This window comes from Bufo bufo, chromosome 2 (assembly GCF_905171765.1).
Source record: "Bufo bufo chromosome 2, aBufBuf1.1, whole genome shotgun sequence".
Classification (NCBI taxonomy): Eukaryota; Metazoa; Chordata; class Amphibia; order Anura; family Bufonidae; genus Bufo; species Bufo bufo.
The window spans coordinates 217,987,347-218,002,160 of NC_053390.1; the positions used below are offsets into that span (position 1 = coordinate 217,987,347).

At 41.9% G+C, this 14,814-nt stretch overlaps 1 protein-coding gene across 1 annotated transcript in view; it reads left to right on the forward strand.

Annotated features, from left to right (window-relative positions):
* DNAH10 (dynein axonemal heavy chain 10) overlaps window positions 1–14,814 on the forward strand; it is a 155,084-nt gene that overhangs the window by 17,454 nt on the left and 122,816 nt on the right. The window contains exons 6-14 of the mRNA XM_040416217.1: window positions 39–267; window positions 364–521; window positions 1,841–2,071; window positions 2,165–2,355; window positions 4,746–4,944; window positions 7,019–7,213; window positions 7,317–7,487; window positions 9,562–9,738; window positions 10,583–10,759. Coding sequence (XP_040272151.1) covers window positions 39–267; window positions 364–521; window positions 1,841–2,071; window positions 2,165–2,355; window positions 4,746–4,944; window positions 7,019–7,213; window positions 7,317–7,487; window positions 9,562–9,738; window positions 10,583–10,759 — 1,728 coding nt within the window. The remainder of the gene's footprint in view (window positions 1–38; window positions 268–363; window positions 522–1,840; window positions 2,072–2,164; window positions 2,356–4,745; window positions 4,945–7,018; window positions 7,214–7,316; window positions 7,488–9,561; window positions 9,739–10,582; window positions 10,760–14,814) is intronic.

Sequence of the window (14,814 nt, forward strand, 5' to 3'; positions counted from 1 at the left end):
TAACTCTATTTCTTTATGTGGATTTGTTTCTGTTTTAGGTCTTTATGCCTCTGTTGTCTTACAATGAACACAAAAGCAAAGATATCTCCCTTCAAGAGGATCAAGCTCAGCAGACAGGATCCCCTGAAGACATAAGTGACAAAGATTCCTTAAAGCTGGAAGAGCCAAATGTGGAACTAAGAAGTGTACAGCTAATTCGAGATGAATTCCTTATGAACATGCAGAAATTCCTGAACCATATTCAGCAAACAATACAGCAACTTGAAGGTCATTTTTTTTCCAATATTATTTTTACTAAATCACTGATGGCATATTTTTATCCTAACTTATACATTTTGTTGCTTTCTCTTTTCTCCATATCAGGAGAAATTAAATTAGAAATGCCAGATGTGAACCTTGACACTGAACCTGCTGTAGTGGCAGCAGATAAAACTGCTGTAGAGAAACTGGAGCAATGTGTGATGAATTGGCAGACACAAGTGTCCGCAGCTCTGGAGGAACTGCTGCAAAAGAAACCGCAGGTATTTTATACGTTGTATACCGCATATACCTTCCTACATCTCGGGCGTTATGGGACTAGAACATGTTTTTTTATTTTACATCTGTATTCTTTATCTATAGTATATACTAGGTGTTTTATTACATGTTTTAGCTTCAGACTGTATCAGTTATTATTATACACAATATCATGTAGTTATTGTTTGTTATTTGTCATAGTTTTTATATATATATATATATATATATATATAATTATGTTAGGCAAAGTATGAAAAACTTAAAGGGGTTGTGTCATCTCAAGCATTCGTGGCATATTGCTAGGATATGCCAAAAATGTCGGATAGGTGCAGGTCCCACCTCTGAGACCGGCACCTATCTCTAGAATGAAGGCCGCAAAGTGATGTAGAGCAGACCGTGCATGAGTGGCCATCCTTTATTCGTTTATATGGGACTTCTGAGCAGAGGACCCCTCACTTCAGTAGCCCTAGCAGAGCACATGCATGGGGTTTTCTTTGATAATCATTCCCTTTAAAGAGAAGCTGTCGCCTCAGAATGCAGTGCAATCTGCAGGGAGCATGTTAAAGAGCAGGAGAAGCTGAGCAGACTGATATGTATGTAGTTTTGTGGTAAAGATTAAAGGGGTATTCAAGTTACATTAAGTTTTCTCCTATCCACAGGACGGGACCTTGTACGTCCTGCAGCCCCCTGAAATGAACGGAGTGGCTGGTCGGGCATGCATGCCGCCGCTCCTTTAATTTCTATGGGAATTCCGGAGATAGTCAAACTCTCAGAGAATTGAATGGAGAGGCCACGCACATGCCCGACTGGCCGCTGCATTAATTTCAGGGAACTGCGCAGATATGGGTAACTCGTTCTTGTGATCGCTAGGGGTCATCATGTGGATAGGGGATAACTTCACATAACAGGAATATACCTTTAAGTTACACTTCTGCTCTTTCTGACTTTAATTTTATACAGGGGCCATCTTATCAATGCTTGAAAGCATTCTTTGTATAAGTGTGTATACAGAGATGGCTGTGTACAGAGATAGCTGTCAGTCACTGATAACTGTACTAGGGCTGGCTTAAGGTCAGAAAGAGCAGAGATTTAAATGTATAAATGTTACTGGTTTTACTAAATATTTTCCCATAAATATGCTCAGCTCCTCCTGCTCTATGACCTTCTGCCTGCAGATTGCACTGCATTTTGTGGTGACCGGTCCTCTTTAACAGAAATATAACTAGTCCCACTCGAAAAAAAAAAAAGAAGACAATAACAGAAAATTGCAGTTGGATTGAGGTTGATTTTTGATTTGAGGTCTTCTGTTATCGTCTGTTTTCAGGGAAAGTCTCCACTGGCTGAAATTGACTTCTGGCGCGAGCGCAATGCTACGTTAAGTGCACTTAGTGAACAGCTGAAACTTCCCACAGTGAAGAAGGTCTTAAATGTTTTGTCTATTGCTGATCCTGGTTTAGTACAAAATCTGGATCTTACAGTAACTGAGCTTGCAAAGTACCATGTAGAAGCTGCTGATAATGTCCGCTTCCTAACCACTCTTGAACGTCATTTAAAGGTCCGTATTCTAAATGCAGCATCTCTACGAGCCGGTGTAATGTAGTCTGCCATACTCACTGCATGCTGATTGTTTTGGTATTTTCTCTCGTAGAACTTAACACACGGGACAGGTTTTAATGTAGTCCTGGATACAATCCCTCCAATGATGAATGCTTTAAGAATGGTGTGGATTATTTCCCGTCATTACAATAAGGATGAAAGAATGGTCCCATTAATGGAGCGAATTGCCTGGGAAATTGCAGAAAGAGTCTGTCGAGTTTTGAATATTCACATTTTTTTTCGGTAGGTAATTGAGCCCTTTTGGACCCAGAAAGTTTTCTGTTATTTGCTTTTCCATTTTTAATCCTTGCCTTCCTGCAGCCATAACTTTGTATATTTTTCCGTTCACATAGCCACATCAGGGCTTGTTTTTTGTGGGACAGCTTTCCCTTTCTAATGGCACCATTTTCTATTGCATATGATGTAGTGGGAAATTGGAAAAAGAAGACAATTCTGCCATTGTTTTATAGGTTTCACTTTTATAGTGTTCCCTTTGCAGTGAAAATGACCTGTGCCTTTCATTTTCCGGGTCAGTACAATTACAGTGATACCACATTTATATAGATTTTCTTGTATTTTAATACATTAAAAAAAATTTAACTTGGAAAAAAATCCCACATCTTTTTTTTTTTTTGCATTGACATTTTTATATTATTATATATCATATTTTGACCCCAATAACTTTCTTTTTCTGTCAACAGAGATGTGTGAGAGCTCATTATTTGTGGGGCGATCTGTAGTTTTTATTGATAATTTTTTTATTCAAATTTTTAGTTGGTGAACGACGAAAAAAGGAGGGTCAGCCATTTTTGTTTTCCCATTACAGCATTCACTGTAAAGGATAAATACATTTATATTTTAATAGTATAGACGTTTCGGGAAGTGGTGATACAAATGATCCTAATTTTTTTTATTGGTTATTTATTTTTAATATAGGGATTTTTTTTTTATATATGTATATTTTTTTTTAACAACTTTTGACTTTTTTTAATTATTTTTTTTACTTATTTTAAGTCCCCTTAGGGGATTTCAACATGCAATTGTCTGATTGCTTCTTCCATAGACTGCAATGACTTAACAGGCAATTTATAGCAGATTCAGTATGTTCCTAGTCCTGCCACAGGCCTCAGAGCCTTCAGAAGGCGCGAGGCTGCCATAGAAACCAAATGTCTCCCACAAACTCTGTTCAGGCCACAATTGACCACGACATCTGAGGGGTTAAGTCCATGATTGGTGTTATCATCGAACACGGACAAAGCCTCCAGGTGTCTGCTGTGTAATAGCAGACAGCATGCAGCTATGGCGCCCGCTGAGCGGGCACCATGTTTAAAGTGCGGAATTAAGAAAATGAAAATACTTACATATTACTTTATTATAAATATATTCTCAAATACCTTTCATTAGTTATAATGGCTCATTTTGTCTGGGGAGCAATCATCAGGGGTAACAAAATGGCCGCTGTCCCATTAGTTCACACAAAACCCGTCCTGATCACACATGAGGACAAGTTACTTTACAACACTGAGGTAAAGAGCTGCCTCATCCTCCTCTCTAATTGTCAGGGATTATGATCCTGAATACAGATGATAAGAACTTTAGCTGAATCTCTGGGGAATTTAGTTCATGAGGAGACATGAAGTACAGAGCGGACAGGCTGTGGTAATGTGTTGCTGTGGTAATGGAGACTGTAAACAAGTGCTGCTGCTCATCAGGCACACCTCACCCTCCTCTCATGTCTCCTCATCATCTCCATTCCCACAGAGATTCACCTGTATTCAGGATCATGATTCCTAACAAGCAGATCAGAGAGGAGGATGAGGCAGCACTATGGCTCATTGTGGTGAAGTAACTTGTCCTGTGTGATTAGGACAGGTTTTGTGTGTACTAATTGGACAGCGGCCATTTTATTTCTCCTAATAATTGCTCCCTAGACAAAACAAGCCATTGTAAGTAATCAAAGGTATTTTTGAATATATTTATTATAAAATAATATTTAAATGGGTTGTCCAGGTTCAGAGCTGAACCTGGACATACTCATAATTTCACCTAGGCAGCCCCCTTGATGTTAGCATCAGATCATTTAGTGCTCCGATGCTCTCCCTTGCCCTGCGCTGTATTGTGCAGGGCAAGCGATCTTTTATTTACAATAACATACTGCCCAGCAGTGTGTTCGGTGACGTCACCGGCTCTGATGGGCGGGCTTTTGCACTGCCCTAGCCGTTTTACATGCTAGGGCAGCGCTAAAGCCCGCCCATCAGTGCCGGTGACGTCACCGGGCTCACTGCTGGGCGGAAGCCTCCGCCTGGCAGCCCTAAGGAGAGCCCGGTTCGTCACCAGAACTCCAGAAAATGTCCTTTCCCTGTGCGATTCAGCGCAGGGCAAAGGAGAGCATCGGAGCATGGACTGCTCTGATGCTCTTGTCAGGGGGGTTGCCTGAGTGAAAATGGGGATATGTCTGGGTTCAGCTCTGAACCCAGACAACCCCTTTAAGTATTTGAATTTTTTGAATTCCTGGAGAATCCCTTTAAGGTTTTGATATGTTGAAAGTGGTTATATCATGTAGTCAGTAAATGAGGAATAAATAGAAAAATGAAATATGGATTCACAGGTAATTATCCACCAATGTTTTTCAGAGAGAACAGAGAAGCAGCAAAAAACAAAACCCTGGAGGCAAAGAGAACCCTGGAATTATGGAAAAGTTGCTACTTCGAAGTCCGCGCTAAGATTGAAGCTTCAGGGAGGGACCAGCGTTGGGAATTTGATAGAAAACGTCTTTTTGAGAAAACGGACTACTTGGCTACTATTTGTCAAGATCTCTTTGATATTTTGCAGGTACTAATTTATTCTCATTTTAATGGAATAACTGGACTCTACACAGAATTGTCTGAATTAAAAATGAAACCTAAAAAAACATATTTCATGGACGTAACAAAATAGATTAGACCACTTTCTGACTTGGGTTAAAAGTTGCACACTGAGGTTGACATACATGCTCAGTTTTATTCTTCAACTGTCATCAGCTGCAGCAGACAGGACATTCCCCCTGTGAATAATTTCGGATCATAATTGTTTGTTTGATCTTTTTCCCCTGCCCTCGGTTACCTTTGTTCTGCATTTGTTTAGTGGCTTCTCCAAAAAACTGAATTGACTATTTAAGAAATTTATTATATTCTGTGTTTGATAGGGCAGCTGATCTGCCAGAGTAGGGATACAGTGCTGCCCATAATTATTCATACCCCTGGCAAATTTTCACTTAGTTACTTTTATTCAACCAGCAAGTCATTTTTTGATGGGAAATGACATAGGTGTCTCCCAAAAGATAATAAGACGATGTAAAAGAGGCATTTATTTACATTTGAGTAAAAAGTGTCCAGTCCAAAATGATTCATACCCTTCTCAATCATCAATAGAAAAGCCTTTATTGGCTATTACAGCAATCAAACGCTTCCTATAATTGCAGACCAGCTTTTTACATGTCTTCACAGGTATTTTTGCCCATTCATCTTTAGCAATGAGCTCCAAATCTTTCAGGTTGGAGGGTCTTCTTGCCATCACCCTGATCTTTAGCTCCCTCCACAGATTCTCAATTGGATTCAAGTCTGGACTCTGGCTGGGCCACTCCAAAACGTTAATGTTGTTGTCTGCTAACCATTTCTTCACCACTTTTGCTGTGTGTTTTGGGTCATTGTCATTCTGAAATGTCCACTGGTGCCAAGGCCAAGTTTCTCTGCAGACTGCCTGATGTTGTCGTTGAGAATCCTTATGTATTGCTCTTTTTTCATGGTGCCGTTTACTGTGATTAGGTTCCCTGGTCCATTGGCTGAAAAACACCCCCAAAGCATTAGGTTTCCACCACCATGTTTGACAGTGGGGATGGTGTTCGTTGGGTTGAAGGATTCTCCTTTTTTACGCCAACTGGACACTTTTTGCTCAAATGTAAATAAAAGCTAAAAAATGTGTTTTTTTTTTCCACAATTAATGCCTCTTGTCCACCGTCTTATCTTTTGGGAGACACCTACAGTATGTCATTTCCCGTCAAAAAATTACTTGCTGGTTGAATAAAAGTAAATTTAAGTCAAAATTTTTCAGGGGTATGAATAATTATGGGCAACACTGTAAGCTTGTAAATACAAAAAAATCTCTATGCAGAAAATAAAAATTCTTCAATATACTTTGCTTAGGAACTACTCCTAGACTCATACAGAATGGTAAGTTTTTTGCCAGTTTTTCACTTTCTTGTCTGTGCTGCATCTGTGTAAACAGTTCTGTGCCCAAACTGTAATGGCCTCCTCTGTCTGTAATCTAGCGGGCAATACCAGCACCAATCAGCGGCTGAGTCAGGCTGTGTCACACCGACATCAAATGCTTCACCCAGAAGATCAATCAGATTTGATGGGAAGAGTAGTATAACATGCGTCTCTGTTCTTCTTGTCAAATTTCTGACACCCCAATGGCACCTGTCGAGCCCCATTATAAGTCAAAGTGGTCCATCGGGCTGGAATTCTTCGTACCCTAGATCTGACACCGAATTGTGGTTTCTAATATAAATGGAAACCATACATTATGTGTGAACAGAGCTTTACGTGTAGTGATCAGGCTGTTTGTAAGCATGCTTTGTGTGCAGCCTTCTTCAGGCTCCTTATCTACTCCCACACACTGAAGCTAGGGCAGGCAATTGTTAATTTGCTGACAAGGAAACCTGGAAGTGATGGAGTGAGACTTAACAAATATTAAATACTATATTAAAAGAAAACAGAAAAAAAACTGAATATTTGTATCTTTCTGTACTGCTACTTTATACTGCCCTCGGAGAGCGCAGATTAAAGGTGATGACAGATTCCCTTTAACACTTTATTACTTGAAAGGAATTTATAACGAATGGACTTTGTCTTTTTCTAATGCACAGGTTCTAGAGGAGTTTTACAACATATTTGGTCCAGAATTAAAAGCGGTCACTGGTGATCCCAAGCGTATTGATGACGTTTTGCATAGAGTTGATGGTCTTATCAAACCAATGGAAGACCTGTCTTTCGATCCCTTCAATATAAAATACGCTCAACAATGGAAACTTGTCATAGATGACTTTAAGAATGAAGTCCAGGTATGAAATGTGTGGGAATGATGTGGTCATTTAGGGTTTGGGCAGGAGCAGTACCTGAATGTGAATGTGACCTGCTGATTTCTATTATGTGACGAATAAACAGGCCATTGAAGGAGAAGCCATACATTTTATTGACGAATCATTTAAAAGTCTTCGCTCAGCTGAGGCTGCATTTGACATGCTATTGAAGTTTAAGCACATTCGCTCTCGAGAAGCCATCAACAAGCAGATGATGATGAAATTTAATGCTATTCTGGAGCAGTATTGTAAAGAGGTAAGGACGCATATTGCCGCTGAAATTCAGAGCATTGCATTATCGTTTAATGGGGTATTTCCACAATCAAGTACACAGGCTGTAAAATAAAAAGATAATTATAGAGAGATATTAAATAAAAATATATATTATTATTAATACACTGCGTGCAGAATTATAAGGCAAATGAGTATTTTGACCACATCATCCTCTTTATGCATGTTGTCTTACTCCAAGCTGTATAGGCTCGAAAGCCTACTACCAATTAAGCATATTAGGTGATGTGCATCTCTGTAATGAGAAGGGGTGTGGTCTAATGACATCAACACCCTATATTATGTGTGCATAATTATTAGGCAACTTCCTTTCCTTTGGCAAAATGGGTCAAAAGAAGGACTTGACAGGCTCAGAAAAGTCAAAAATAGTGAGATATCTTGCAGAGGGATGCAGCACTCTTAAAATTGCAAAGCTTCTGAAGCGTGATCATCGAACAATCAAGCGTTTTATTCAAAATAGTCAACAGGGTCGCAAGAAGCGTGTGGAAAAACCAAGGCGCAAAATAACTGCCCATGAACTGAGAAAAGTCAAGCGTGCAGCTGCCAAGATGCCACTTGCCACCAGTTTGGCCATATTTCAGAGCTGCAACATCACTGGAGTGCCCAAAAGCACAAGGTGTGCAATACTCAGAGACATGGCCAAGGTAAGAAAGGCTGAAAGACGACCACCACTGAACAAGACACACAAGCTGAAACGTCAAGACTGGGCCAAGAAATATCTCAAGACTGATTTTTCTAAGGTTTTATGGACTGATGAAATGAGAGTGAGTCTTGATGGGCCAGATGGATGGGCCCGTGGCTGGATTGGTAAAGGGCAGAGAGCTCCAGTCCGACTCAGACGCCAGCAAGGTGGAGGTGGAGTACTGGTTTGGGCTGGTATCATCAAAGATGAGCTTGTGGGGCCTTTTCGGGTTGAGGATGGAGTCAAGCTCAACTCCCAGTCCCACTGCCAGTTTCTGGAAGACACCTTCTTCAAACAGTGGTACAGGAAGAAGTCTGCATCCTTCAAGAAAAACATGATTTTCATGCAGGACAATGCTCCATCACACACGTCCAAGTACTCCACAGCGTGGCTGGCAAGAAAGGGTATAAAAGAAGAAAATCTAATGACATGGCCTCCTTTTTCACCTGATCTGAACCCCATTGAGAACCTGTGGTCCATCATCAAATGTGAGATTTACAAGGAGGGAAAACAGTACACCTCTCTGAACAGTGTCTGGGAGGCTGTGGTTGCTGCTGCACGCAATGTTGATGGTGAACAGATCAAAACACTGACAGAATCCATGGATGGCAGGCTTTTGAGTGTCCTTGCAAAGAAAGGTGGCTATATTGGTCACTGATTTGTTTTTGTTTTGTTTTTGAATGTCAGAAATGTATATTTGTGAATGTTGAGATGTTATATTGGTTTCACTGGTAAAAATAAATAATTGAAATATTGGTATATATTAGTTTTTTGTTAAGTTGCCTAATAATTATGCACAGTAATAGTCACCTGCACACACAGATATCCCCCTAAAATAGCTAAAACTAAAAACAAACTAAAAACTACTTCCAAAAATATTCAGCTTTGATATTAATGAGTTTTTTGGGTTCATTGAGAACATGGTTGTTGTTCAATAATAAAATTAATCCTCAAAAATACAACTTGCCTAATAATTCTGCACTCCCTGTATATCTAAAAAGTCTATCGTCACCAGGGGCGCTGTCGGATGCTGCGCCTAATTTCTGATGAGGCGTATGCCTCGTCATCAATTAAGCTCAGAATCCGGCAGTCCACGCGTAAACTGGCATAAAAGATTAGAAATGTGGCCAGGCCACTGTCATTGTCCCTCCACACCAAAACGAAAGACTAGAGAAACAAAACTTCTGTCGACAGGTTATGTGTGATAATTAAGCTCGTCTCCATTCACTTCAAGTGGGGTTACTCTACATACAGTATTAGATATTGCAGTTTATGACCAGCTTAAAACCCACACCCAAACATTGCGCATTTAACCACATTAGTCTATGGTTTTTATCATTTTTTTTTTGCATTTTAGGTTGACATAGTAAACAATCTCTTTGTGAAAAACCTGGAAACCCCTCCTCTCTACAAGAATCATCCTCCAGTGGCTGGGGCAATATATTGGGAAAGGTCACTTTTCCTCCGAATTAAACACACAATTGTTCGGTTTCTGGAAATGGAAGAGATGCTAGCAAGTGAACATGGAAAAATGGTACGTTTTTAAAATCTAGGCATCCTATGGACATATCCATATGTGACGTTAGCCTTGAGTGGTGCTGTCCAGTCCTTGGTTGTCAATGCATTCTGGGGGTTCTGGACCACACACTGGCAGGCAGCAGCGAGATGCTGAAAGGTGATTACCTCAGGGGGCTTCCTGCAGCAAGTTTGAGAAGGCAGGTCCCTGATTAAAAGAGGATACTGGCTGGCCTGTCTCCATACCTAGAAGTAATCTCAGCCGCCTGATGCATCTATAATAATAAGCTGGGTACTTTGTTTTAATAGTAACATAGGCTGCTTGAAATGCTGTATGCTGCCTAACTATATGTAGTGTGGTCAGTTTTCTGTGCCATGTGTTTTTTGTGCACCCTGCTCAGGGGCCCACCGGGATATTCCCTGTGGGCCAGTCTGAGCCTGCTTGGGTCCACCTGTAAAAGTTGTTTTGGGGGCCCACTGTTCAGCTATATGCAAATATTATCTGCTCTCACAGCGGCAGGCAGCAGCAAGACACTAAAGATGATTGATTATAGGGTCCCTGCAGAGACTTCAGGTTCGTGATGAGAGGAATGAAATGATGAACTGCTTATGTACATACAAGTCACCTGAGCGATCCAATGCATCTATGATAATACAATGTTTTTATATGAACATTGGCATGCTGAGATGTTATTTACTGCCTATCTGTATGTTGTATGGTCAGTCTACTGTGCCATTTGTGCAGAGGGTGGGGACTAGGGGCCATCGGTGGATTCGCCTGTTCCCCGGTGGGCCAGTCTGAGCCTGCATACACCTACACTTGAGAACTTTTGTGATTTCATTTTTTTGGGTCTTTTACTTAGGCCAAGGCAAAATATTTGGAAGTGGCAAGAAGAATGAAGGAGTATGAAGACAAGAAGTATGAGGCTTGGAAAGAGAGCACAGATCAGATCCTGCCATCTCTGCTGAAAAGAAGTGTACTTGTCAACATACATGTACCTGGTCTTATTAACCACACCAACATATCTCTTACTGAAATGGTAAATATGCAGTTTCTGATTCCAAATATATAATCCATTTTGAAAGTCTTCAGACCCTTTCACTTTTTTCACATTTTGTTATGTTGGTGCCTTGTGCTGAAATAAAATAAAAAAATGGTGTTTTTCCCCATCATTCTGCCCTCAATAACCCATAATGACAAAGTGAAAACAGAATGTTCAACATCTTTGCTGATTTATTGAAAAGGAAAAACTAAAATCTTGTATTGACATAAGTATTCAGACCTCAGGACAGTTGAAGGCCCTTTGGCAGTGATTACAGCCTCCAGTCTTCTTGGGTGAGATGCCACAAGGTTTGCACACCTGAATTTTCTTGTCATTCTGCTCTGCAGATCCTCTCAAGTTTTGTCAGGTTGGATGACCATCGGTGGACAGCCATTTTCAGGTCTCTCTAGAGATGTTCGATTGGTTTCAAATAAGGGCTCTGACTGAGCCACTCAAGGACGTTCACAGAGTTGGCCCTAAAACCTGTATTAGACAGGCAGATCAGCAAGTGATTGTTGGGAGGGAAGCGTTCTCTCTCAGCAATCGCTTGCTAGGTAGCGGAGGAGACTGCTGCTATTACATGCAGCAATTTCCTCTCAGCATGGGGAGGAGTGATCGCTATGCCATTGCTCGTTCCCATACTAGTGGTATGCACATTGCTATTAGACAGCACGATCTGCCATTGGCAAATACTGATTTTTAAGCATGGTTAAAAATCAGAATTGCCCAATGCGTTCCCCATCTGCTGAAACTTCCCTCACAGCATGATGCTGGTGGCACCACTATGCTTCACTGTATGGATGGTATTGGGCACGTCATGAGCAATGCCTGGTTTCCCCCAGACATGACGCTTAGATTTGAGGCCAAAAGACCAGAGAATCTTGTTTCAAAAAATCTGAGAAACCCTAAGGTACTTTTTTTTTTTTGCAAAATCCTGGCGGGCTTTCATGTGTCTTTTACTGATGAGAGGGTTCTTTCTGGCCACTCTGCCATAAAGATTAAAAGGGAAACGGTAAGGGTAGGTGCATAACCCAGCAATTGAGGACTAGCAACGGGAAGCTCAAAACCTGCGCTCCTAACCCCTTACGCCACAGTCGTCAAAAGATATCACTGGCGACTCTGGTGTGAGGGATGCAGGTTTTGGGTCCCCCCCCCACAAATGGATTGAGTACTACTGGTTACTTCTCTTGCTTTTATGCTGTTTAATACTGGGTTGAGCACCTCCACTTACTGTTTCCCTTTCATTTGTTTACAAGATCTTTGGTTCGTGGAATTGGATCTGGATCACATTTTTCTTTCTGGAGTGCAGCTGACCAGTTTCTTTGGAATTATGGAAAAGTCTGTGAGCTGTTGACATCTATTACCTCAAAGGGGCACAGGTTGCCTACCTACTTTTCCAGCTAAGATCTACCCCTTTGGCACCCAGTTTTGTTTTGTGTATCACTTCACTGTGTATATTTTTGTATTGTCTCTTTATCGATAAAGCCCAGATTGATGCAGTGCTGCAGTGATAGTTGACCTTCTATAAGTTTTTTTCAACTAATCACAGTATCTTTAGAGCTCATTTAGAATGCTCATTAGGTTCATTATCACGTCTCTTACATAGGCCCTTCTACCCCGATTACTTAATTTGTTGGGGCAGCTAGCTCTAAGAAGAGTCCTGGTTGTTCCAAACTTCTTTCATTTAAGAATCATAGAGACCACTGTGCTCTTGGGATCTTTCAGTGTAGAAGTAATTTTTGTAACGTTCTCCTCTGTACCTCGGCACAATCATGTCTCTGAACTTTACAGGCAGTTCTTTACAGGTGTTGGACCCCCTTTTGCCTTCAAACTGCCTTAATTCTACGTGGCATTGATTCAACAAGGTGCTGATAGCATTCTTTAGAAATGTTGGCCCATATTGATAGGATAGCATCTTGCAGTTGATGGAGATTTGAGGGATGCACATCCAGGGCACGAAGCTCCCGTTCCACCACATCCCAAAGATGCTCTATTGGGTTGAGATCTGGTGACGGTGGGGGCCATTTTAGTTCAGTGAACTCATTATCATGTTCAAGAAACCAATTAGAAATGATTCGAGCTTTGTGACATGGTGCATTATCCTGCTGGAAGTAGCCATCAGAGGATGGATACATGTTCTCATTCTGTTTACGCCAAATTTGGACTCTACCATTTGAATGTCTCAACAGAAATCGAGATTCATCAGACCAGGCAACATTTTTCCAGTCTTCAACAGTCCAATTTTGGTGAGCTCGTGCAAATTGTAGCCTCTTTTTACTATTTGTAGTGGAGATGAGTGGTACCCGGTGGGGTCTTCTGCTGTTGTAGACCATCCGCCTCAAGGTTGTGCGTGTTGTGGCTTCACAAATGCTTTGCTGCATACCTCGGTTGTAACGAGTGGTTATTTCAGTCAACGTTGCTCTTCTATCAGCTTGAATCAGTCGGCCCATTCTCCTCTGACCTCTAGCATCCACAAGGCATTTTCGCCCACAGGACAGCCGCATACTGGATGTTTTTCCCTTTTCACACCATTCTTTGTAAACCCTAGAAATGGTTGTGCGTGAAAATCCCAGTAACTGAGCAGTTTGTGAAATACTCAGACCGGCCCATCTGCCACCAACAACCATGCCACGCTCAAAATGGCTTAAATCACCTTCCTTTCCCATTCTGACATTCAGTTTGGAGTTTAGGAAATTGTCTTGACCAGGAGCATCCCCCTAAATGCATTGAAGCAACTGCCATGTGATTGGTTGAGTAGATAATTGCATTAATGAGAAATAGAACAGGTGTTCCTAATAATTCTTTAGGTGAGTGTACATTGTCACCTGTGAGACCTCATATAGACAGGGCTGTGTCTTACCAAATCATGTCCAGTCAACTGAAATTACCATGGGTGGACTTCTATAAAGGTGTACAAGCATCTCAAAGATAAGCAAGAGAAATGGGAGGCTCCCAGAGCATCATAGTAAAGGGTTTGAATACTTATTTCCATGAAAAACTTAGCTTTTTCATCTGTATCATTGGGCGACACAGGCTTGACCATGGGTATAGCTGTTGCCACTAGGAGACGGACACTAAGCACAAAAAATGTAAGCTCCTCTCCTTCAGCTATACCCCTCCTACAGGGACTAAGCTAAATCAGTTTTAGCTTAGTGTCTGTAGGATCGGGAGGACCTCCTGTCACAGGGGCCAATCTCCAAACAGAATTTAGGGTCGCTACATTTACCGGCATGGCTGTTGAAGCCGCCGTACTAAAGGCTCAAGGTTTCTCGGCCACAGTGGTCCAGACCATGATTCGGGCCAGGAAGCCATCATCTTGCCGAGTCTACCACCGGACTTGGAAGTCCTACTTTAGTTGGTGCTAGCGGCATCAGCTGTCTCCTGTTCAGTTTTCCTTGCCGCGTCTCTTGTCTTTCCTGCAGTCGGGCATGGACTTGGGACTGGCTCTCAGCTCCATCAAAGGACAGGTTTCGGCTCTCTCTATTCTTTTTCAGCGGAATTTGGCTTCCCTCTTTACGGTTCGGACTTTTCTGCGGGGGGTGGCTCATGATGCTCCCCCTTTCCGTTCTCCGTTGGATCCTTGGGATCTTAATCTAGTGCTCAACGCTCTTCAGTCCTCACTGTTTGAGTCTTTGCAGCAGTTGTCGCTTCGCTTCCTGTCTTACAAGGTGGTGTTTTTGGTGGCAATCACTTCCATCCGTAGGGTGTCGGAACTCGCGGCTCTTTCATGTCGGTCGCCTTTCCTGATCCTTCCGAAGGTGGTGTCTGAATTCCATCTAAATGAGGAGATTATTCTCCCTTCATTTTGTCCGGAACCGTCTCATCCTTCGGGAGAGGTTGCTCCACACTCTGGATTTCGTACGGGATGTTCGTGTCTATCTGTCGCACGCGGCATCTTTCCGGTGGACGGATTCCCTGTTTGTGATTCCAGATGGGCTGATATGAGGGCTGGCTGCGCCAAAGGCCCTGCCCTTACGGGTGACTGCTCAGGCAGTGGGGGCCTCTTGGGCGGTGCATCACGGGGCTTCGGCCCTTCAGGTATGCAAGGCGGC